The 25,051-nt window shown below is 40.8% G+C and overlaps 1 protein-coding gene across 2 annotated transcripts in view; it reads left to right on the top strand.

The window, feature by feature from the left end:
- The window catches only part of LOC124777089 (protein tweety), a 183,357-nt gene that overhangs the window by 137,051 nt on the left and 21,255 nt on the right, over positions 1-25,051 (top strand). For both annotated transcript variants that reach the window (XM_047252368.1, XM_047252367.1), the window contains exons 3-4: positions 10,251-10,362; positions 15,176-15,414. In XM_047252368.1, coding sequence (XP_047108324.1) covers positions 10,251-10,362; positions 15,176-15,414 — 351 coding nt within the window. The remainder of the gene's footprint in view (positions 1-10,250; positions 10,363-15,175; positions 15,415-25,051) is intronic.

Here is a 25,051-nt window from a genome sequence, read left to right as displayed (position 1 = left end):
CGCCGCTCCCGGCAGTCAGCCCGTACGCTATTCGTTCATTTCTTTCGTCAGTCGACTCGACTGAATCGAGTTATCGAGAAGTTGTACTTTCCTATGTAGCATGCGTGTCCACGCATCGTATTTTATACTTTTCTGTCTGGCACACACCATTTTGGCAGGAAGAATAGGCGCATAGAATTCATCATTTAAGGAAGAGAACCACAATTGTAACTTTTTTATATCAGAGATTGCATTGTCTTGCATATGTGTATAATCGGTTTAGATAAAACTTTCTTGAACTTTGCATGTGACTTGATTGTTTTTTTTATTACCATGAAAGTAAAGGTAGCTCACTCCTTGAGGTATTCCTGTATCCGCCACTGTGTACATGTACAGACAGACAAAAGACTACAATTCAGAAAAACTGAATAATTTATTCAAGCGAAAAACCTTCACAAAAATGGTTCAAATGGCTCTAAGCACTATGGGACTTAACATCTGCCGGCCGAAGTAGCCGTGCGGTTCTAGGTTCTGCAGTCTGGAACTGCGAGACTGCTACGGTCGCAGGTTCGAATCCTGGCTCGGGCATGGATGTGTGTGATGTCCTTACGTTTAACTAGTTCTAAGTTCTAGGGGACTGATGACCTCAGAAGTTGAGTCCCATAGTGCTCACAGCCATTTGAACCATTTTGAACTTAACATCTGAGGTTATCAGTCCCCTAGACTTAGAACTACTTAAACCTAACTAACCTAAGGACATCACACACATCCGTGCCCGAGGGAGGATTCGAACCTGCGACCGCTGCAGCAGCGCGGTTCCGGACTGAAGTGCCTAGAACCGCTCGGCCACAGCGGCCGGCAAAAAACCTTCACAAACTGAGGAGGTCCATAATGTGTTGGTCCTCCCCTGGTTCTTATGCAAGCAGTTATTCGGCCAAATTCTGTCCAATTGGTGCATTAGATCGTCAAAATACCCAGCTGGTTGGAGATCTCCACCCATAATGCTCCAAGCGTTCTCTATTGGAGAGAGATCCGGCGACCTTGCTGACCGAGGTAGGATTTGGCAAGCCGAAATGTAAGCCCAGGATGGATTTCCGTGAAGGGCACAAAACAGGGTGTAGAATATCGTCGACTAACCGCTGTGCTATAATGGTGCTGCGGATGACAACCAAAGGGATCCTGTACGAAGGCATCCCAGACCATCACTGCTCAAACTGAACCCTCATGACCAGCAAGATACGTCTGGAGATGTCCTGGACAGTGGTGGGTTAGCAACGTGATTGTCGCCCGCCGTACAGCCTGACAGCCAAGACTGATGGTTTGGGGTGACATTTCATTTCATAGCAGGACCCCTTTGGTTGTCATCCATGGCACCCTTACAGTATAGAGGCACATGACGCTGTTTTACATGCCTGTTTCCTGCCCTTCATGTCAAGGCATCCTGGCTTACATTTCAGCAAAGTAATGCCCATCCGCATGCAGCGAGAGTTTCTGCTACTTGTCTTCAGGCATGGCCGAACCATATACTGACCAGCAAGATCGCCAGATCCCTCCACAGTTGAGAACGTTCAGAGCATTATGGGCAGGGACCTGCAAACATCTCATGATATTGATGATGTATCTCGCCAATTGGAAAGAATTTGGCACGATGCGCCCCAGGAGGACTTGCAACAGCTCTGTCAGTCAATGCTAAGCCGAATAACTACTTGTATAATGGCCAGAGGTGGACGAATGCGTTATTGACTTGATCAATGTGTGAATCCCTTTCTCTTGAAAAAATCATCAAATTTTTCTGTAACTGTAATCACCTGTTTGTCTGAACATGTACATCACATTTACTGATATCCGTCACATTCAGATAATTCCTTTATGGTGTGTCTTCCTTTTTTTTTTTTTTTTTTTTTTTTTTTTTTAAAGGGGGGTTTACGAAGCTGAATGAAGAATGATTAATCTGACTGTCCGTTTTTCTTGTTCCCTAATAACTGGCGATGTTAAATCTCACCTGATATTCTTCTGATGACATCAGGCTCTGTCCCGTCTAGCTCGGTTACAGTGATTAATCGATAAAGAAAAAGACAACAGGGGGAATCCGCAGCCCAAGAAAACAGAAAGACAGTTCTGGTATGATGCTGCATATCGAGTCAGGACAACATTTCAAATGAACGGTAGCCTGTTAAACGTGAGTAAAGGTTACTGCTCGCCAACAAAGTTAAGAAACTGGCAAGAGCCGGGTTGCTGCAGGATTTTTTATTGATTGGTCCACCCCTGCATTAAGAGAGACCGCGCGCTGAGAGGTAGCTGAAACACCAAAAGTCATAAGAACTGACGAGACCAGCTCAGCCGGGGGCGGCTGAGACTGTTTTTACGGAAAGATGATTCCCGCACGAACCGTTTGGCGTACACGTCATCGCGTCGCGTGAGAATTACTACCGATTACTGGCCGTGCTGTATTGTGTCGCGCCATCAATGGCCGCTACCAGCATAACAAGCATGCACGTGTGTCCGTAATGGCGGCGGGTCACTCGTGGACCATGGTCACGAACTTGATGCACTGGCTTCGACTGCGAAGTCGAGAGCGTCTGCCGTCACTTTTGTATCCCGAGATCCAACGACACTATCTGCCTCCGACGACAGGAGGTAGAGCTCCGTGTGTGACCAAGCTAACAGGTGCGGCCCTCGCGCATTCGTTGCTGCCCGTGACGTTAGTGCCGGCGCCCTTACAGTTCGGACGCCTAGAACAGCGGATCGTCCGCAAAAACGGCGCGCGGGGCATGTGTCCCTCCAACGCTGGCGAAGACGAACTTAGATTCAAACTAACAGCTACTTTAGCCTTCTAGTAACAAACCACATTGTACCAGTTCTATGTTAATCAAACCAGGCGACAGAAAATTATAATCTTTTTATTTTTTTATTTTGATCCAACATCAACTGATTACAAAAAAAGGTTTTTTTTTGTTCCAGTCTTCTGGATAAGTCAGAGCCTTACTTACTAGGGTTACATATTATTGGCTGGCACTTTTACCTACACAACTTTTTCTAAATTTAGTTGAGAGAACAGAGTTACATATATGGACTATACATAAAAAAAATTGTTATTGCCAAACTTAGATTAAGGAATCTACAGTTTGTAACACAGTATTCATATCTGACATTCAAATATTTACAGTTTGTGACACAGTCTAAGACCTGAGATTACATATATTTTTAGATAGATGGTCTTCCATCATACGAGTGTACTAAATCTAGAAACTCATCTATTGAATATACAGGATTGTTTAGGAGCCATAATTTTAATTTCATTTTTAGTTTTGTAATGGGCAATTTGGAGATATTAGAATGGAAGCAATTCGGTAGTTTTATGCCTGCATAGTGAGGGCTTTTCTCATAAAGTGTTGTTCTATGAGAGATGATGTGGGGTATCTCTCTACCTCTAGTGTTGTGATCGTGTATTTCTTTATTAAGTGTTTTGTTACTGTTTACTGCCATAATGATTATCTTCAGCACATACAGGTTATGAACAGTCAGTATTTTAAATTCTTTAAACAAATTTCTGCAGGACTCCCTGGCACATTTCTTTCCCATAATTGTAAGTGCCTTCTTTTGTAAGGTAAGTACACTTTTCATATTACCTTTACTGCTGGATCCCCATACCTCTATCCCATAACTTAGATGGGATTCAAATAGTGCAAAATATATTTGCCTCAGAGTGGCGATGTTGCAAAAAGGTGTCAGTTTTCTTAGGACATATATGGTAGTACATAGCTTTTTGCAAATATCATTCACATGATCAGACCAGTTTAACTCTGCATCTAGTGTCAGACCAAGAAATTTGGTCGAGTATTGTTTTTTAATGTATTCGTCACTCATTAAGATTTAGTTTTCATGAGTTTTTTGCCTCCCAAGATCAAATTCAATATAGAAAGATTTATTTGTGTTTAATTTTAGTTTGTTTTCGTTAAAATACTGCAGAATTAAGCCTGCTGCAGTATTGGTTTCCACTTCGAGCTGTGAATAGCTTGGATTGCTGCATATTAACGTGGTATCATCTGCATATAAGATAGCTGTTGCATGGTTTGTTACAGACTGAATATCATTTACACAGATAATAAAAAGAAGTGGTCCTAATATTGACCCCTGTGGGATACCAAAGTTTATGTCAGTGGTGTTTGATTTGTATGTTCCCTCTGTAGTGCTAATAGACGCAAACTGCTTCCTATTTGTCAAGTAGGACCTCATCAGATTATGGGCTGTGCCTCGAATGCAATAGTTCCACAGTTTGTCCAGCAATATGGTCATATCAACACAGTCAAATGCTTTTTGTAAGTATAGAAAGATGCCACATACATGTTCTTCATTATCTATTGCTTGAGTGACACCTTCGATTAAGTTGGATGCTGCTGTAATGGTGGATGACCCCTTGACAAACCCATTCTGCCTCTTAGAAATCACTTTTTTGCATACTAGGAAGTTCCAGATTCTTATGTATATTACTTTCTCAAAGATTTTGGATATTATTGGAAGAACAGAAATGGGTCGAAAGTTTTCTACTAAATTCCTGTTTCCTTTTTTGAAAATAGGCACAACTCGGGCAATTTTCAACTCATCTGGAAATAGACCATCTTCCATGTGAGAATTGATAACTGTTGATAAAGGTGATGCAATTCTATGTATACATTTCTTAAGAGTGCCCAGACTAAGACCATCATATCCTGCTGGATGGGGATTCTTTAAGCTACTCACTATTTTAATTATTTCTTCTTTACTTGTTGGCATCAAAAATATACTTCCTGACACTGGTGTTCCTCTGAATTTGTATTTATGATTTTTAAACTGATTGTTTATGCTGGAGCCAACAGAAGCAAAGTAATTGTTAAATAGATCTGCTATCTTATTCTGATCAGTTTCTATTGTGGCGTTTATCAGCAAGTGATTTTCATTTGTATGGTTCCCAGATTTACCTATTTCTCTATTTACTAGTGACCATGATGTTTTGGAGATATTATTTGAGTTCTGAATGACACTTTCAAAATGTTTCTGTTTTTCTGAAATTAGGAGGTCTACATAGTATTTCTGATACTTTTTGAACTCTTCTTTTAATTTTTTATTGCTCAAGTCATTTAACATAGCATACTCATACCATCTTAGTTTTTCTCTAGCCTCAGTGACTGAACTTGATATCCAGTTTGACAAGTGGGGAGTCGTGTTGTTAGGCAAGCGTATGGAGGTCCCTAATTGCTAGGGAACATTCATTTGATAGCATTTAATGGACAGTTAATTAATTCGACTTGTAAACTACTGGGCTGATTAGCCCCTGACTTACATCAATAGATCGTAATCTAAAAACGAAGCTAAATTTGTAATCAAAAGTATTGATTAAATTTTATTAGAGCAGTCTCCCTTTATCAGTGGGTTGAACTAGCTGCTACTTTTGCCCCCACATGTTCTGTGGATATGCAGCACAATGTCCACGTTTTCTGTAGCTGAGTAGCACAATACATCAGTGTTACAGAGTGTATATGATGATACTTATAGAATCAAAAATCTTCCAGTAAACATGGAACCGCAAATGAGCCATCTGTGAAATGTCCTGGTCAGTACAAATGTACTTGAAATGTGAACTCTTCAGTTGAGTCCACATGTAGCTGGGTTCATATTCCACCCAAAATGTACCTTAACAGGAAAGATGATACTACTTCAATACGTTACATGTTACAAATTACTGTACACTCGAAACTCTTATCTGTTATTGGTGATGTTGCACGTTTCGTGCTCACATTTGGAAGTGAGTTAAGAAATCTTTTAGACATCCCTGGAACATTTCATAGTCCTTGATAAGACTACTCCAGTTTTTCAATGCCAATGTTGTTGTACGCTTCACTTTTGAGATGACTCTCTATTAAAAAATCCTTGGAGGCCAGGCTGTTTTTGACAGATTCATCATGGACAAAATGTGTCCATTAGATGTTGTCATGTACAGCAGCAAAATGTACCTGTCCCCACTCAGGCATATCCCAAATTCCTACATGTTGCACAAAGGCAGGCAGGCCTCGGTGGTACTTAACCCAGTTAGATGGGAACTTGATTGAAAAGTTTCCATTTCTAATACATTTGTACTAACTAGCGCAATATTTGATACTGGTGTCAGTGGTGGTTTCTAATCTCACATTCCCAATTATTCTGCAGACAGCTTGTTTGTGGACACATATATAATATAATACTTTCACACTGTCATTTTTTGTGATTAACTGTGATTCAAAAAAAAGTTTTCCATCACCTCGGTTCCGGAACCTGTACAGAAAATTGGAATAGAGATCAACATAATAAACATCATTTCCGACTTTTTTATTGCTCATGAAAACCACATGTTGCATGTTGTACCACCATACAGCGAGACCTTCAGAGGTGGTGGTCCAGATTTCTGTACACACTGGTACCTCTAATACCCAGTCGCACATCCTCTTGCATTCATGCATGCCTGTATTCGTCGCGGCATACTATCCACAAGTTCATCAAAGCACTGTTGGTCCAGATTGACCCACTCTTCAATGGCGATTCTGCGTAGATCCCTCAGTGGTTGGTGGGTCACATCGTCCATAAACAGTCCTTTTCAATCTGTCCCAGGCATGTTTGATAGGTTTCATGTCTCGAGAACATGCTGGCCACTCTGGTCGAGCAATGTCATTATGCTGATGGAAGTCATTCACAAGATGTGCATGATGGGGCCGCGAATTGTCGTCCATGAAGACCAATGCCTCGCCAATATGCTTGCACTATCAGTTGGAGGATGGCATTCACGTATCGTACAGCCCTTACAGTGCCTTCCATGACCACCAACAGCATACGTCGGCCCCACATACTGCCACCTCAAAACAGCAGGGAACGTCCACCTTGATGCAATCGCTGGACAGTGTGTCTAAGGTGTTCAGCCTGACCGGGTTGCCTCCAAACACGTCTCAGATGATTGTCTGGTTGAAGGCATGTGTGACACTCATTGGTGAAGAGAACGTGATGCCAATCCTGAGCAGTCCATTCGGCATGTTGTTGGGTCCATCTGTATCACACTGCATGGTGGTGTGTTTGCAAAGATGGACCTCGCCATGGACGTCGGGACTGAAGTTGCGCATCATGCAGCCTATTGTGCACAGTTTGAGTTGTAACGTGATGTCCTGTGACTGCACGAAAGCATTATTCAGCACGGTGGCATTGCTGTCAGGGTTCCTCTGAGCCATAATCTGTAGTTTGCGGTCATCCACTGCAGTAGTAGTCCTCAGGCACCCTGAGCAAGGTATGTCATTGACAGTTCCTGTCTCTCTGTATATGTGACTTCTCTGTATATCTTCCATGTCCAAATAACATCGCTTTGGTTCACTCTGAGACGCCTGGACACTTTCCTTGTTGAGAACCCTTCCTTACACAAAGTACAATGTGGACGCGATCAAACCGCGGTATTGACCATCTAGGCATGGTTGAACTACAGAGAACACAAGCTGTGTACCTCCTTCCTGGTGGAATGACTGTAAATGATCGGCTGGCCGACCCCCTCTGTCTAACAGGTGCTGCTCATGCATGGTTGTTTACATTTTTGGGCAAGTTTAGTGACATCTCTGAACAGTCAAAGGGACTGTATCTGTGATACAATATCCACAGTCAACGTCTATCTTCAGGAGTTCTGGGAACTGCGGTTTTGCAAAACTTTTTTTGATGTGTGTATATTCACCAATAGCTTTTAAAGATCTCTAAAATTACCTTAAATGGAAATGTTTCTTGTATTAATATTTAGTAACATAATAAGATTTAGAAATGTATTTGTGTTATAAAGGAATGTGTATATAGTGCTTATTTTAAAAGAACAAAAAGCTATTTACTTTTGTGATCACTAGATTTTGATTTATTTTTAATGGTCTTATCAAGAACCTGTGGAGAGGCAACTTATGTCTGATGAAAGCAAGGAGCTGGGGGATGAGGGGGGAGGGGCAAATGTGTTCACAGCAACCACATGAAGCTAGTCAAACAGTCATTAATGCATCTCCAGCTGTTTGTGACCAGCAACCATACCCTACAATAAGACCCTGCATGGCTGCAATACATAACAATATCATATTGTGAAAGCTCCACATAAAAGCAACGCTTGCTAAGAGAAAAGGAAGAAAAGAAATTAAATATTAAGCCATATGCTTGTTGGTTAAATCAAAGCATAACCACATAGGAAATTAGACTGAACACAAACTGTAAGCTATGGGTACTGCAAGTGATGTATCTGGTTTAATACATATTCAAAAGAGATTTAGAAAGCACCTTACTCTCTGAGCAGTGTGATCTCTGATATAATTAACACAGACATAGCACAGTGTTATGACTAATTACAAACCATAAAATGTTGATAGTAGATGTTGTTTCACAGAATAAAAGAAAGTAAAAGTGCCTGTTACAGTATGTATATATTGCACTATACATAAAATTATTCAGATTCTCAGCCGGCTGCGATGGCCGAGCGGTTCTAGGCGCTTCAGTCTGGAACCACGCGACTGCTACGGTCGCAGGTTTGAATCCTGCCTCAGCCATGGATGTGTGTGATGTCCTTAGGTTAGTTAGGTTTAAGTAGTTCTGAGTTCTAGGGGACTGATGACCTCAGATGTTAAGTCCCATAGTGCTCAGAGCCATTTGAACCATTTATTCAGATTCTCAAAAACTGGAAATTTGTTTACGCAGTGTTCTGTACCAAATATTGTTGGGATTTCTACATGCTTCCCTTGGATTGCACATATCATACATACATACTAATTTTTTAATTTGTTTTTGCTTGATTTTCTATTCTTTATGCTTGTGTGACCTAAGCTTTGTGTTTTAAACCATGTTTTTATTTTTCTTGAATGGAAACAAATGTCAGTTTATTTTCCTGTTGATTCCCCGAAAAGCATAATCTGTCACATAATGGGCAAATTAATTCCTTTCCAGAATGAATTTTTACTCTACATTGGAGGGAGCACTGATTTGGAACTTACTGACAGATTAAAACTGAGTGCTGAGCCAGATCTTAAACCAGAGACCTATGCCTTTCACAAGCAAGTGCTCTGCCAACTGAACTACCCAAGCACGACTCACAATCTGCTCTCACAGCTTTATTTCGCCATTACCTCTTCTTCTACCTTCCAAATTTCACAGAATTGCTCCTTCATACCTTGGAGGCCACTCCTGCAAGAAAGTATACTGCAACAACAGGGCTAAGCCACCATCCAGGGGATTGTTTCCAGAATGAATTTTTACTCTGTGATGGATTGTATGCAGATCTGAAACTTCCTTGCAGATTAAAACTGTGTGCCATACTGGGATTCATGAGCAAATCTCTGAACTTTCCTTTATTCCAGGACTACTGGTCCCACAATGTATGCAGGAGAATGGTGAAGTTTGGAAGGTAGGAGATTAGATACTGGCAGAACTAAAGCTGTGAGGGCCAGTTGTTCATTGTACTTGGATAGCTTAGTTGATAGACAACTTGCCCGTGAAACACAAAGCTTTGAGTCCTGGTTCAACATGCAGTTTCAGTCTGCCAGGAAGTTTCCAATTAATTTCTGCTTTCAGTTATCCAAAAGAAATTAGACTATTTAATTAAACAATGGAAAATCCAGGATGGAATGTAACAATACCAAAGAAGGAAAGTTGCTACTCACCATATAGCGGAGATGCTGAGTCACTCTAGGCACAATAAAAAGATTCACACAATTAAAGTTTTTGGCCATTAAGGCCTTTGTCAGCAGTAGACACACATACACACACACACACACACACACACACACACACACACACACACACACACAAACACTCACACACACACACACACACACACGTAAACGCAACTTGCACACAGTCTGCAGTCTCAGAGAGCTGAAACCACGGCTCTCTGAGACTGCAGACATGTGTGCAAGCTACATTTCCGTGTGTGTGTGTGTGTGTGTGTGTGTGTGTGTGCGTGTGTGTGTGTGTGTGTGTGTCTACACTGACAAAGGCCTTAATGGCCGAAAGCTTTAATTGTGTGAATCTTTCTGTTGTGCCTATCACGACTCACCATCTCTGCTATATGGTGAGTAGCAACTTTCCTTCTCTGGTATTGTTACAGTATTTAATTACTTTCACACACAGGAAGATTATACCAGTCAGGTAACCAATAACATCTATGAATATTATTCTGTTTTTCATCAAAACTGACCTGTGTAAGCTCTAGTAAATTGTCACACATTTAAATCTCTCTTTTCCCCTTCTGTTTTTTTCAACAGTGGTGCAGTGGGTGTAGCGCTGTATGGAAATGATGATGTTCACAATGGGCTACTCCAGTTTGTTGAAGCCACAGCGAATATTGATGATCTTATTTCAAGTGTCAAAAACAGGGTGAGTGTGATACATATGACATATATTGCATACTGTTTGCTTGTGACATGAAAAACAAAATAAATAGGTTTTAATTGTGTAATTCACAAACACCTCTTGACAAAGCATGTCACTGTGGAGTCTGATTAATCCTATCACTGACACAAGAAGGCTTATGTTGTCATGGACAAGAAAAGCAGATTGGATGGAAAGGGAGGGGGTTAAGTTATTGTGGATTACTGTACATTCAGAATTGTGCCTTTGGTCCCCACACTGCTCCAGCCCCAAAGATTTTGTTGGTAACTTTCAATAAACAGAAGTTATTCTTGCTAGCAGTATCTGTCTGGTGGTGCTATATTTAAGCATTATACCAAGGGCAGCACTTGGAGCTTCTTGAAAAACAAATGCACTTGGTTAACATTTAATCATTGTAGAGAAATATGTGTGCTGTTCTTCAGGCTAGATTTTCAACAGGCTTCCAGCAGAAATGAAAAATTTGAATGAAAAGCCCCAGATTTTCAAATGTAAATTGAAAAAATTTCCTTGTGTACACTCCTTTTTCTCTGTATAGGAGTTTCTCACAGACATTCAGATCCTTGCAATCTACTGTGTTGCTTGAAAGCAGATACTATCACAAAACTGTTACTTTCATATTTTTGTCCTCATCTTCTTCTTTTTTCTTCTTCTCCTTGTCCCCTGATCAGCATTTTTGGAAATGTGTATGGAGTGACTCCTCCTGTGACCAGTTAGTTTTGGTTCAGGTGGTCCCGCATAAACTGAGAAGATAAATAAAAATTAGATTCTTGGCCCCTGACTTTCAGTAGTATACCAATCTTAGCAACTAAAATACACTCCTGGAAATTGAAATAAGAACACCGTGAATTCATTGTCCCAGGAGGGGGAAACTTTATTGACACATTCCTGGGGTCAGATACATCACATGATCACACTGACAGAACCACAGGCACATAGACACAGGCAACAGAGCATGCACAATGTCGGCACTAGTACAGTGTATATCCACCTTTCGCAGCAATGCAGGCTGCTATTCTCCCATCGTAGAGATGCTGGATGTAGTCCTGTGGAACGGCTTGCCATGCCATTTCCACCTGGCGCCTCAGTTGGACCAGCGTTCGTGCTGGACGTGCAGACCGCACGAGACGACGCTTCATCCAGTCCCAAACATGCTCAATGGGGGACAGATCCGGAGATCTTGCTGGCCAGGGTAGTTGACTTACACCTTCTAGAGCACGTTGGGTGGCACGGGATACATGCGGACGTGCATTGTCCTGTTGGAACAGCAAGTTCCCTTGCCGGTCTAGGAATGGTAGAACGATGGGTTCGATGACGGTTTGGATGTACCGTGCACTATTCAGTGTCCCCTCGACGATCACCAGTGGTGTACAGCCAGTGTAGGAGATCGCTCCCCACACCATGATGCCGGGTGTTGGCCCTGTGTGCCTTGGTCGTATGCAGTCCTGATTGTGGCGCTCACCTGCACGGCGCCAAACACGCATACGACCATCATTGGCACCAAGGCAGAAGCGACTCTCATCGCTGAAGACGACACGTCTCCATTCGTCCCTCCATTCACGCCTGTCGCGACACCACTGGAGGCGGGCTGCACGATGTTGGGGCGTGAGCGGAAGACGGCCTAACGGTGTGCGGGACCGTAGCCCAGCTTCATGGAGACGGTTGCGAATGGTCCTCGCCGATACCCCAGGAGCAACAGTGTCCCTAATTTGCTGGGAAGTTGCGGTGCGGTCCCCTACGGCACTGCGTAGGATCCTACGGTCTTGGCGTGCATCCGTGCGTCGCTGCGGTCTGGTCCCAGGTCGACGGGCACGTGCACCTTCCGCCGACCACTGGCGACAACATCGATGTACTGTGGAGACCTCACGCCCCACGTGTTGAGCAATTCGGCGGTACGTCCACCCAGCCTCCCGCATGCTCACTATACGCCCTCGCTCAAAGTCCGTCAACTGCACATACGGTTCACGTCCACGCTGTCGCGGCATGCTACCAGTGTTAAAGACTGCGATGGAGCTCCGTATGCCATGGCAAACTGGCTGACACTGACGGCGGCGGTGCACAAATGCTGCGCAGCTAGTGCCATTCGTCGGCCAACACCGCGGTTCCTGGTGTGTCCGCTGTGCTGTGCGTGTGATCATTGCTTGTACAGCCCTCTCGCAGTGTCCGGAGCAAGTATGGTGGGTCTGACACACCGGTGTCAATGTGTTCTTTTTTCCATTTCCAGGAGTGTATTTGCAAATGGATGTCCAGACAGATATGTTGATGAGTCAAGAATTTCTTTATAATCACAATACAGACCAATATCAAAGACACAGAATCAACAACATATTCAAAATGAAGTTCATGTTTGTGTATGAAAATTGTGATATAACCAAAAAATGACAAGTCAGTCAAAAAGTAAGTTCTGTCAATATCTGTTAAGAATGCAGCTCTCCATGTCTACCAGACATATATTGTTGCCCTTGCCTTTGGTGTGAATTATGTACAAGTATTGGAAGATGTTTTGATTAGGCGAGAAATTCTTCTAGATAAGCTTAAGTATTGTGATATGAGTGAGACAGTGCACAGAAGGTTTAATTCATATTTAACTGGAGGAATTCAGAATGTTGGAATTAACAGCAAAGATAGTCTGCAAAAATCAGAGTCCTGTAACTGGAAAGGTATCAAGGATGGCGTCCCACAGGGTTCAGTCTCGGGTCTCTTATTATTCTTAATATATGTTAATGATTTGCTGAGGAATTGTAAATAATGTCTTTCAGAAAATTATTAAGTGGTTCTCTGCAAATCGACTCTAACTAAATTCTGAGAAAACACAGTACATACAGTTCCATGCAGTAAATAACACCATTGATAAACATAGACTGAACAGAAGACTGTTGCTAAGGCAGGATATTTAAAATTTCTGGGCTTGTGCACTGATGAGAAACTGCATTGGAAGAATCACATTAATAATCTGCTGATGTGGTTAGGTTCAGCTGCATACGCTATTAGGGTTATTGCAAATTCTGGTGATAAAAATATCAGTAAATTATCGCACTATACCTGTTTTCATTCACTGCTTTCATATGGCATCTTATTTTGGGGTAATTCATCATTAATTGCACAAAAGCAAGTAATCAGAATAATAGCTGGACCCCACCCAAGATCACCTTGCATTTACTTAAGGAACTCGGGATATTCGCAGTACCATCACAATACATATATTCACTTATCAAATTTGTTATTAATACTCCATCCCAGTTCAAAGACAATAGTGAAGTGCATAGCTACAATAACAGTGAAGTGCAGAGCTACAATACTGGAAGAAAGGATGATCTTCACTATTCTGAGTTAAATCTCACTTTGGCACAGAAAGGGGTGAATTATGCTGCCACAAAAATCTTTGGTCATTTGCCAATAGTATTAAAAGTCTGGCAGATAGCTGACCAACATTTAAAAACACATTAAAGAATTTCTCAATGACAACACCTCCTACTCAATAGATGAATTTTTAAATATGAAGTAGTAACCGAATATGTTTAAAGAAAATGGACACATTTCACATCATTATAAAATATCATATTCATGATCTATGGAACAAGTACTAATGTAATGATGACTATCATTATCCATCAAACATCTGTAAAAGTGATGCCTTCAGATAAGTCAGTGTCCCTGTGTGGTCTGGTATGGATTTAGGTGAATGGATATGACACTCAGTGTTTATGTGTGGCTCTGTAAAGTCCAGTCTGCAGTGTTGACGTACTCAGTGGTCATATGAGTCCTTATGCCAGTTACTTGCTAATTATTTCATCTTGCAAGATGACAATACTAGATCACACGACTCATGTTGTGGATCAACATCTCTGCCATCAGCAGAGAGTATATTGGAGTAGAAATTGCTGCACACAGCTGAGAGTAACTCCTAGACACCTTCATTAACACCAACATGTATCACAAAACTGCTGCTCTTCATAATCACACTTTACATTATTTGTGATGTACTTAAGTCACACATTTATTTTGAACCCTTCAAACATGTTCTGAGCTTGGTTGCAAATCCCTGATCTGAAACTGTGGCATCTGTGCTGTTTTAAATGGTACACAGACTGTAGCATGCCCTATTTGTGATTCTCCTTATATGGCTAGTTGCCCTTGTTCAAACGTCTAAGCTTTCCAGTAATTTTTTTACTGACAAACCTGCAACCATGATAATATAGTTTCACTGCAAAGTAGACTGATTTCATTAGTCTCATACTATAAGTTCTACTTAAGTTCTATTCATGCTAATGCACAATGAATACAACACTGTATATATGCCACACAGCAGAAGCCAAAATGCAAAAATTGTGGATACTGTTTATAGAGTTGTCATAATAAAATATTTTTACTGAATTTTTAACATTTGAGAAACACAGCAACTAAAGATTATTACTTTGAGGGGGAAAATATCTGTTGCAAACTACAATAAATTTTGAGCATCAGCTTAATCAGACATTTTGATAACTCAGCCGCGCGGGATTAGCCGAGTGGTCTAAGGCACTGCAGTCATGGACTGTGCGGCTGGTCCCAGCGGAGGTTCGAGTCCTCCCTCGGGCATAGGTGTGTGTGTTTGTCCTTAGGATAATTTACATTAAATAGTGTGTAAGTTTAGGGACTGATGACCTTAGCAGTTAAGTCCCATAAGATTTCACACACATTTGAACTTTTTTTTTATTTTATTTTATTTTTTTTGTATAACTCATTACTTTGTGGTCTCTAATGTATGGGAATGTTTTTTTCTGTTAATAAAGCAGATATTATTTGTTTCTTTCTTTCATAGACTGCTGCCATAGAAAATCTACTGGAAACAAAAGTGGAGCCATTGTTGACAGAATTGTCAGACGTATTCGATGGACCTGTGGCTAATCAGACAGCCAGAGCACTGCTTCTTTCCACCATGGCTTATATAAATGGAAATTCATCAACAGCTCTCGCCAACATGCAGGAAATAAGCCGACCACTTCATGGCATTAGCCTGTCTCCAGTGGTTTCTATTGTTCAGGAGGCAGAGACTATTAGGTATAAATTCCCAATTGATCTGTGCTACTTTTTTTCTTTTCTTTTTCAAGTGAAACAATACAGTATTACATGAGAGTTTTATATATCACATATATACTATGTTACTCATTTTTAAGAACGGTAGATTGCATTTAATATTACAACATGCGGTTAATTGTGGTAAGTTTAAAAGGGTATATTTGAAAGAGTAGACTAAATGAAAGTACATGTTTTTATCTTAATAATAAATATACGTTAATTATCATAATTTAAGTTAAAAATACAAAATTTTGTTTTCAGAACATAAGTAAAAGTATCACATTTTTCTTATAAGAGTGTATTTTTACCTAATTGGTTTTCTCTATTCTTACATTAAAGGTCGCCTTATAACTTTGAGAATTTATTCATTTTATAAAGAGGTTGATCTATGAGGAACATTTTTAGTGTCCTTTTGAATGCCTGTACATTAGTAATTTCTTTTTTATACTGTGGGAGGCTTGTTGTATTGGTATGCATGTGACAGCACTCTTACCAATATCTTCCAATACGCTGCTCATAACAATGGGATTTTACTATGCTCATACCTCAGGTTCTAATAGTGCTAAAAAGGTAGGGTCAAGTGTTTTGAATAGCCCTTGTGCTAGGGACCATTTTTATACTCATTAGAAGGACCATCTTAAGTGTCACTGTCCTACTGTACAAGGTCAAAGTACGAATATTACACACCTCCTCTTGCATAGGCAAATATAGCAAATTGGTTCGTTCATTTTGCATTTTGTGGTCTACAGTGGTCTTGATGAGACTTATGGAGACACCATTAGTTAATGGCCAGTCCCTCAGAAAACCTCCCCAAAAAATGTTTTTTTTACTATATTATCACTTTCACTAGCAGACCAAAACCCAGCCGAGGATTCGAAGATGACTATGCACAGCCAATGGCTGAAATTTTTACAATGTATTTGTATGATTCTGATCTCAAACAACAAATATCTCTATCCCTTTCCCAGATACAGAGATTCAAAGTTATAGTATTCATACATGTAAAATATGCAAGTAAAAATTAAATAGACTGAGTAGTGATGGGTATATCCATGACAAACCTGTGATTTAATTAAACTAACCTGTGAATGAATGAAAAAATTGAATGAATGATCCATTTGCGTAAATTCATGAGAGGTCACTAAGGAAAGCCCAAAGAAATGTGTTTTTTGCTGTCAGCAACTGACCATCCCCAGTCGCGGATTCCAAGAAGATTATGCACAGCAGACAGCTGTAATTTTCATGATATATTCCTTAGATTCTGGTCTTGAACAACCCTGAAAATTTTCTAGATACCTTTGTTTCGAGATACAGAGGTTCCAAGTTACCCTTCTTGTGATTGTAAAATTTGCATGGATAATGCGGTGTGAGGCACAAATGTAGTTTATAAAGTGACACAGCACAGAAGAATATGATGTAAAGCATCTCCGTTATCATCAGAAGGGTTTGACAACTCTGTGCTGTAATACTGAAGCACATCCAAAATTTTTGTGTATGTAAAATCCAGTGTGAGGTGTAAAATTACACTGCTGGCCACCGTAAATGCAACACCCTGAAGGAAGCATCCGAATCAAGTGAAATTTACACCATGGGTTTGCAGCGATGAGATATGCAACTGATTAGAATTTCAGCGCAGACGCACATCACGCGTGCCTGTGGCGCCACCTCATAGCGCCATTTAAGGGTTGGCGATTTTGACGAGTGTACGTTCGGCACGTGTGTTTACCTTGTGGTTGTTTCACAAGACGATCAGTTATGCCTCGTAGACAACAGCGAACATCGTTTGATCAAGTATCCGAGTTAGACAGAGGAAGGATAGTGGCTTACCGAGATTGTGGATCATCATACAGAGAAATCGCTAGTCGTGTTGGACGAAACCAAACAACTGTAATGCGGATATGTGACCGTTGGATGCAGGAGGGTATGACGGACCGACGTGGTCGATCGCATTCACCTCGGTGCACCACAGCACGTGCTGATAGGCAAATTGTGCGCATGGCAGTGACGGATCACTCAGTGACACCCCGAACCATAGCACAGCACATTGCGTCTGTAACGCATCATCCAGTGTCTGCGCGTACTATTTGACGCCGTTTACAGCAGAGTGGTCTGTCCGCAAGACGTCCATTGCTTCGTCTACCATTGACGCAGAACCACAGACGTCTCCGTCGCCAATGGTGTGATGACAGACGGATGTGGATGGCAGAATGGAATGATGTTGTCTTTACTGACGAGGCACGCTTCTGTCTGCAGCACCACGATGGTCGGATTCGAGTGTGGAGACACCGTGGAGAGAGGATGCTGGACAGCTGCATTATGCACCGCCACACTGGTCTTGCACCGGGTATTATAGTATGGGGCGGTATTGGATATTACTCTCGCACGCCTTTAGTACGCATTGCCGGTACTTTAAATAGCCGGCGCTACATATCCGAGGTGCTGGAGCCAGTTGTCCTTCCTTACCTTCAGGGCTCGGCCACAGCCATATTTCAACAGGATAATGCGCGACCACACGTGGCACGCATTGTCCAAAGGTTCTTCGTCAATAACCAGATTGAAGTGCTTCCCTGGCCAGCTCGCTCTCCGGATGTTTCGCCGATAGAAAACATGTGGTCCATGGTTGCTCAATGAGTGACCCAGATTACATCCCCAGGTGCCACACCAGATGATCTTTGGCAACGTGTGGAAGCTGCTTGGGCTGCTGTACCCCAGGAACACATCCAACGTCTCTTTGACTCAATGCCGAGACATGTGGCAGCGGTGATCTCCAACAATGGCGGCTACTCTGGCTACTGATTCTGGCAGGAACCACATGTCACAGACGTCTGTAAACGTAATCATTTGATACTTGGTCAACATGTTACCTACAAAATAAATTTTGTTGTGCTACCTCTTGTCATTCTTGGTGTTGCATTTACGGTGGCCAGCAGTGTAGTTCAGCATTATTTCAATTTCACACAAGCAAACTATCAAAATTTTACCTGCTGTGACAGGGAAAAGAAGGGAACCAGCAGAAAAATGCTCCTATCAGAGCATGAAAAAGGTGAATATGCTCCTCTTTATTAAAAGATTCTGACTGAAAAGTGGAGTACCAGAAGCCTCATTCTACCTCCCTTGCACCTTTAAAAATTTTCACAAAAATATTGGCATGCAAACGTATTAACACATCTCTGTGCTACGAGAGAAGGAGATAGTGACAGTGGGAAAGAGACAGAGAAGTAATAAATACTGGAAGTCAGTAGACTGTGTGTGGAATAGAAAGGGCAAAGGAGACAATGGCAGTGTAAGAGAAAGAGAGGGACATAGTGACAGTGGAACATAGTAGACAGTGAGAGAATAGTGCTAGGAAAAGGGTAAAGGAGACAATGCCAGTGGGAGAGGAATAAAGAGAAATAAAAAGCAGAAGCAGGTGATATCCAGTGATAACGAGAGACAGTCTGTGACAATGAGGAAGAGAGAGTTAGTGACAGTAAGAAGAGATAGCAGCAGCGGGAAGGAATTAATGAGATAGTAGCAGTAAGAAAGAACAAGAGGGAGACAGTGACAGTGAGAGGAGACAATAGTAGTAGGACAGAACGAAGGAGACTGAGGCTGTGAGGCAGGAGACAGTAACAGTGACAGTTCGATAGCCACAAAGAGATAATGACCAGGAGTTGGGCTGAATGAGTGAGTGAGAATGGGCAATTGGGAGTGTAAGTTGCACGAGAGGCTTACAGTGATGGACTTGTAAATGTGAGCAAGTTACAGTTATGACAGCTTGTGGGAGTGAGAGATGACTTGCATGTTAAAAAGAGCATGAATAAGTTCACATGCCAAAATTTTTTTGAAAATTTTTAAAGGTGCTGAGGAAGACAGAATGAGGCAACTGGTACCCCACTTTCCAGTCAGTCTTTTAATAAAGAGGAAGATATTCACTTTTTTGTGCTCCAATAGGAGCATTTTTCTGCTGATGCTTTTATACCTGGGTCAGTAACTCTCTTGTTTACTTTTGTGAGAATTGTAGTGCCTTGGTGGAAATTTTTGACCTGTTCTGTGTCACAGTTGTGAACATCACAATTTGTCTGAAATAATTCCCTGTTGTCAGATACAAACATCATCAGTGAGTAGTTTCCCATTGGATACCTTCTGAAATTTAGTTCACCTAGAATGTCATCCTTTACACTAAACACAGCTCTACCTGTGTAGGATCCCTTGTGAAGGCCGAACTGTGTAGGTGTCAGTAAGTGATTTTGTGTAGGGCAGATATAAATCCTGTCATACACTATTTCCTAAAATACCTTTGTGAACATTTGCAGCAGAGAAATGGGCTGATAGCTGGATATTATATTCATTGCCCCACTTTCATGAACCAGCATCACTATTGCATGTTTTAGTCTAACCAAATATAGCTCACTTTGCATTGCCTGTTCACGCAAATAACACGAAATGTGACTGATTGAGTCTGGACATGATTTTAAAATCCTACTTGATACACCATCATATCCAGAGAGTTGAGAGCCTTTAAGCAATTTTACAGCTTTTTCATTTTCTTTAGGAATTGTGCTTTTGAAATGGAGTGCTATGTTTGGTGTAATTTCCACATGATTAAGTAGTTCTAAGGCTTTTGTTGGAGATTGCTTCTTATTTGGATCTTTATTCACTACTGAATAGGTCACTGAGATAGTTATACACTTTGCTGTTCACAAATGATTTGTTGCTGCATTTCACACTCTGCCCATCATCAGTAATATCTGCCAAGGAAGAATGCAGTCAGCACTACCAATGTAATTAACAACGCATCAGTTAAAGTGAATTTTACAAAAGGTGCTACATAAAGTACAGGAGTACACACACCAAAAATAAGAACAAAGTCTTCATACAGAGTATGGACTCATGTGTATTACTCATCAGTATCTGAACTTAATTGATAGCAGGATGGTATTACAAAGCTTAACTGATATCAATCGTCATCAGAAGGTGTAAATGGATAAGGTCAGTGGCACTGTATTGTGCCCATAGAAATAATTGAACAGCATATATTAAAAGCATAAATCATAAAAGAAAAAAATCTAAGTATAAACCTAGAAATATGATAAAATAGGAATATACCCAACAGTGTGTACAGAATACAGGATTCAATAAACAGTTTTACAAAAAGTAGCTCACATGAACTGCCAACCAGACAGTGAGCCCAAGTTGAAAAATGGTTTATTTGCACCATATTACAAGTAAATAGTAAAATACAAATCCTCATAGTGTTATATTCACACAAAATAAATAACTTTTCAAAAAGTAACTAACAGTAACTGCCACCAGGAGCTGGGACTGAATTGGAAAAAAAAATGTTATTGTGCCACATTAGCAGTAAATGATAAAATGCAAAGTACTTGTAATGCACTATTCATACAGAAACCAAAATATAAAGTAACATAGTTAATCTGAATGACAATATATAACCACAGAGCATTGCAGCAAAAAGGCACATTAGAATTAAGAGAGATATCTTTATTGCATAGTTAGTCCCACTTGGACTAAATATTAAATGCTTCATCAAGTTTATAGTAGTCATTAGCTCAGAAGTCTCTGTGAGTATTTATAACTGTTTCACTCTATTATTACAATACAAAACACAAATAAGGTACAATGTATAAAGCACTGACAAAAGAATTGAAAATGCATCAAAATGTTCATAAGGAAAACCTAATATTAGAAGCTACTGGCAGAGAAGTAAAGAGCTATAGCCATAGGATACATGGTAAAAACTGATCGTAAGAAAAAAAAGAATCTACAAAAAAAGTGTCTTCTCCTGTTTAGGGATTTAGAATCTGCAGGAACAGTTAACAACCAAGCAGTAACACAATGCCAACATATTGAACAATGAGTGAATAATTTTTCAAAGATAATTTTCTTCTTTTTACCCATTGTGAATTACTACCATCTTAAACAAACTAAATACAGCTTTCTAAGAATGCCAAGAATATAATGGAAAGGATAATATGTGAACTTAATTCTGAACATAATTCTACGTTATTCATGTATTTTTAGGCATTTTCATCCTCCACTACGGATCCTTGCTCCTTCCTTTTGTGTCAATACAGAAACGTTTTCTTATCCCTAGCCAGAACCCAGGCCCACATACTGTTCCTGTGTTGTTACTTGGCTCATTGACTCCCCTCAAATGGCCTTACCGTCAAATTACCCATCCCCAGCTGCCACCATTTCTTCCGCAAAGACAGTCATCTGTTCAGATTCTGCCAATCCTCATCCTTTACCAACACAGTCCTGCAAAACCATATCAATCAGGCTCAAACCCCTTTGCAGTACCTTCTCTCCATCTGCACAATTCTCCTGCTATACAATCCCAAATTCCTGGATCCCATATCAAACGTTGAAACTCTTGTCCTCCAGGGACTAGAGCACCATGCACAATGCCACCTCAAAAACCTCTCCATCCTGTTCACTCCCACCTTGGACTACCATTGTACACTACCTCTACAATAACCTCCAAACCTCTCCCATGTCCCTTCATAGCTGACTAACTCTGTCTCACAGACCTACTACATTTACCCCATCCTCTGAAACTCCCTCAAAACACAGTCATGAACCTTTCCTCCAAAAGTCTTAGCCCCACAGAAGTATCAGCCCTTTCCAAAGGCCTCACCTTTTACCTCATCCATCAAATTCAATCATGCAGGACCAAAGACCTTCTCTCCTTCTTCCAATTCCTACAGTGGAAACACTTTTCCGCTACCAACCCTACCAATCAGACTCAACCAAAGACCAATGTTGAACCCTGCCTGACTCAGTTCACTCCTCCATCCGACCGTCATCCACCCCCACTGCCCCCAAATCACCCCCTGTTAACTTTCGAGAATTTCTTGACCTTGAACCTTGCCTCACAATCATTCCTCAACTATCTCAACATGCAAATTAACCTTACATCTGCAGAAAGAACTGCAATCCACCATTTAAAAATTGACCCCAACCTTATAATCCTACCTGCTGACAAAGTCTCCACCATTGTTGTTTTGGGCCGCAAGGATTATGTGGAAGGAGGACTCTGCCAGCTGTCAGATTCATCCACTTACAAACCCTGCCACAGTGACCCCCTTCCAGAAATCCACCAGGATCTCCAGTCTCTCCTCAGATCCTTAGTCCCATCCCAGAAACTCTCCCTGGAGGATGAGGTGGCACAGGGGTTAGCACATTGGACTCACATTCGGGAAGATGATGGTTAAAACCCGTGTCTAGCCACCCTGATTTAGATTTTTGTTAATTTCCTTAAACCACTTCAAGGAAATGCTAGGATGGTTCCTTTGACAGGGCACTGTCAAAGATCTCCCGGCTAAAGTGAATTTGTCACAAAACATAGACTCACACAGTTCTTCTCAGGACCCTCCAGCTGTAAACTTTGGACCGGTCATCAAGATATGTCAAATCAACATTGAAGGCATAAGTAAATCAAAATGCCAAATCTTACAAAAGATTTTATCAAAATATAACATCAATGTTGTTGTTGTTCAGGAAACTCATACTGAAAATGAAGAGCAAATGAATCAGAGAAGAAAAATTCCTGGCTTTGAATTACTATGAGCAACGTACCACCATGCTTACAGAGTGGCAGCACACGTATGATCATCAGTCAAGAATGCACATCTATGCTCTGTATCTGATCTCAATGGCAGCCAAGAAGTTACAGTAAAAACAGGAGAACTAGCAATAATTAATGTATAAAAACCCCCAGCTATCTCTTGGCCTCCGCTGGTCATCTGATATCACAGCACCTCTTCGTATACCTCAGAGATTTTAACAGACATCATACTCAATGGAAATATAAGGAAAGTGGTGGAAATGGTGGAGCCATTGTAAATTGGGCAGAAGAAAATAGCTTATATTTGGTGTTTGATGAAAAGGATAAAGGAATGTTCATATCAGCAGCTTGGAGACAGGAGTATAATCCTGATCTATGCTTCGTAACAACAAATGAAAATAAATTACCTCTCCAAAGTTCATGGTTGGTATAACAAGACTTCCCACACAGCCAACACAGTCCACTCTTAATTGAAATATGGACAAATATACCACTCAATTCATTTTTTTCCATGACCTAGATGGAACTTCAGAAAAGCAAAGTGGGATGTATGTGCTAAAAATCTGGACAATTGTCTTGGTTGGATTCACCCAAAAACAAAAAACTATGAGAGGCTCATTGGAGCTATTATAACTGCAGGAAAGAAGGCCATCCCTAGTAGCTACTGGAAGCCAGGTTGAAATGAAACTAGTGATAAGCTGTATGACAGATTTCTGAAAAGTGGGGACCTGGACAGAGCAGATAGCCTCAATACAGCCAGATGAATTAGGTGGACAGAGACTGTCGAGGCACTCAATTTTCAAACATCTACATCTACTGTCCACATCAGGAGCACCAAGGGATAAAATTCATATAAGATACATTAGCTGCACACTTACATTGCTTTAAAAAATAAAAAATAAAAAAAATAAAAAAATAAAATTAAAAAAACCACAAATGAACAATCTGACTTCTCAAGAACTTTCTCTATACCCAAAATTTCTGCTGCTCTTAAAACTCTAAGAGCAGAAAAGACTCGGGGAAGTGATGGAATCCACCCAGAATTTCTTCTGCATAGTGGGAACTAAACAAAAAGATGACTGGCTGATTTTTTTCTCTGACATTATGATATCTGGTTCAGTCATGAAACAATCAAAAATCATAGCAATACTCAAGCCCAGCAAGGCACAAGACTAGCCTAAGAACTACTGCCCAGTCACACTGTTGAGCACTATTTGTAAGTTCCTTGAAAGAATTCTATATAATTAGATTAGGCCAGTTATGTTTCTGAACCTTCCTCTTGAGCAAGCTGGATTCCATCCAGGATGGCAAGTTTTATCTTTAACAATATTTATTGAACCAGGATACCAAATGAGGCAGAAAACACCAGTTGCTTTCACTGATCTAAGTGCAGCATATGGCACAGTTTGGAGGCAAGGACTGCTTTATAAATTATTGCAACTTGTCCCATGCAAATAGACAATTGAACTAATGAACAATATGTTAACTGAAAGAACATTTACTGTAACTATAGAAAAAGACACTAGCTGCCCAAAAGTACAAAATAATGGCTTACCACAGGGATCCATTCTTGCTCCTCTCTTGTTTAGTCCATATATATATATATCTGATATCACCCAAACACAGTTCAGAAAGTTTGATTATGCAGATGACTGGGCAATAGCTACCCAACACAAAACTTTTGAAAGAACTGAAGAAATCCTAACTTTTGATCTACATATCTTAAGCCACTATTTCCACAAACGGAGGTTACAACCAAACTCAAATAAAACAGAAGTTTCATGTTTTCATCTGTCCAATGGATTGCCACACACAGCCCTTGGTGACTAGTTTGAACGAGACACATTTCATCATATTATGCACCCAATGTACCTTGGGATCATGTTAGATAGGACACTTTCTTTTAAGGAGCACTTGACACAAACATCTGCTATGCTCAAAATCAGAAACAACATTCTCCATAAACTCTGCGGCTCTCATTGGGGATCATCAGCAGACACTCTCCGGTTATCAGCACTGAGCTTGGTATACCCAGCAGCAGAGTGCGGT

Source organism: Schistocerca piceifrons, chromosome 2 (assembly GCF_021461385.2).
Source record: "Schistocerca piceifrons isolate TAMUIC-IGC-003096 chromosome 2, iqSchPice1.1, whole genome shotgun sequence".
In the NCBI taxonomy this organism is placed as follows: domain Eukaryota; kingdom Metazoa; phylum Arthropoda; class Insecta; order Orthoptera; family Acrididae; genus Schistocerca; species Schistocerca piceifrons.
The sequence above is the reverse complement of the archived record's forward strand: the minus strand, read 5'-3'. Positions and strand labels throughout refer to the sequence as shown.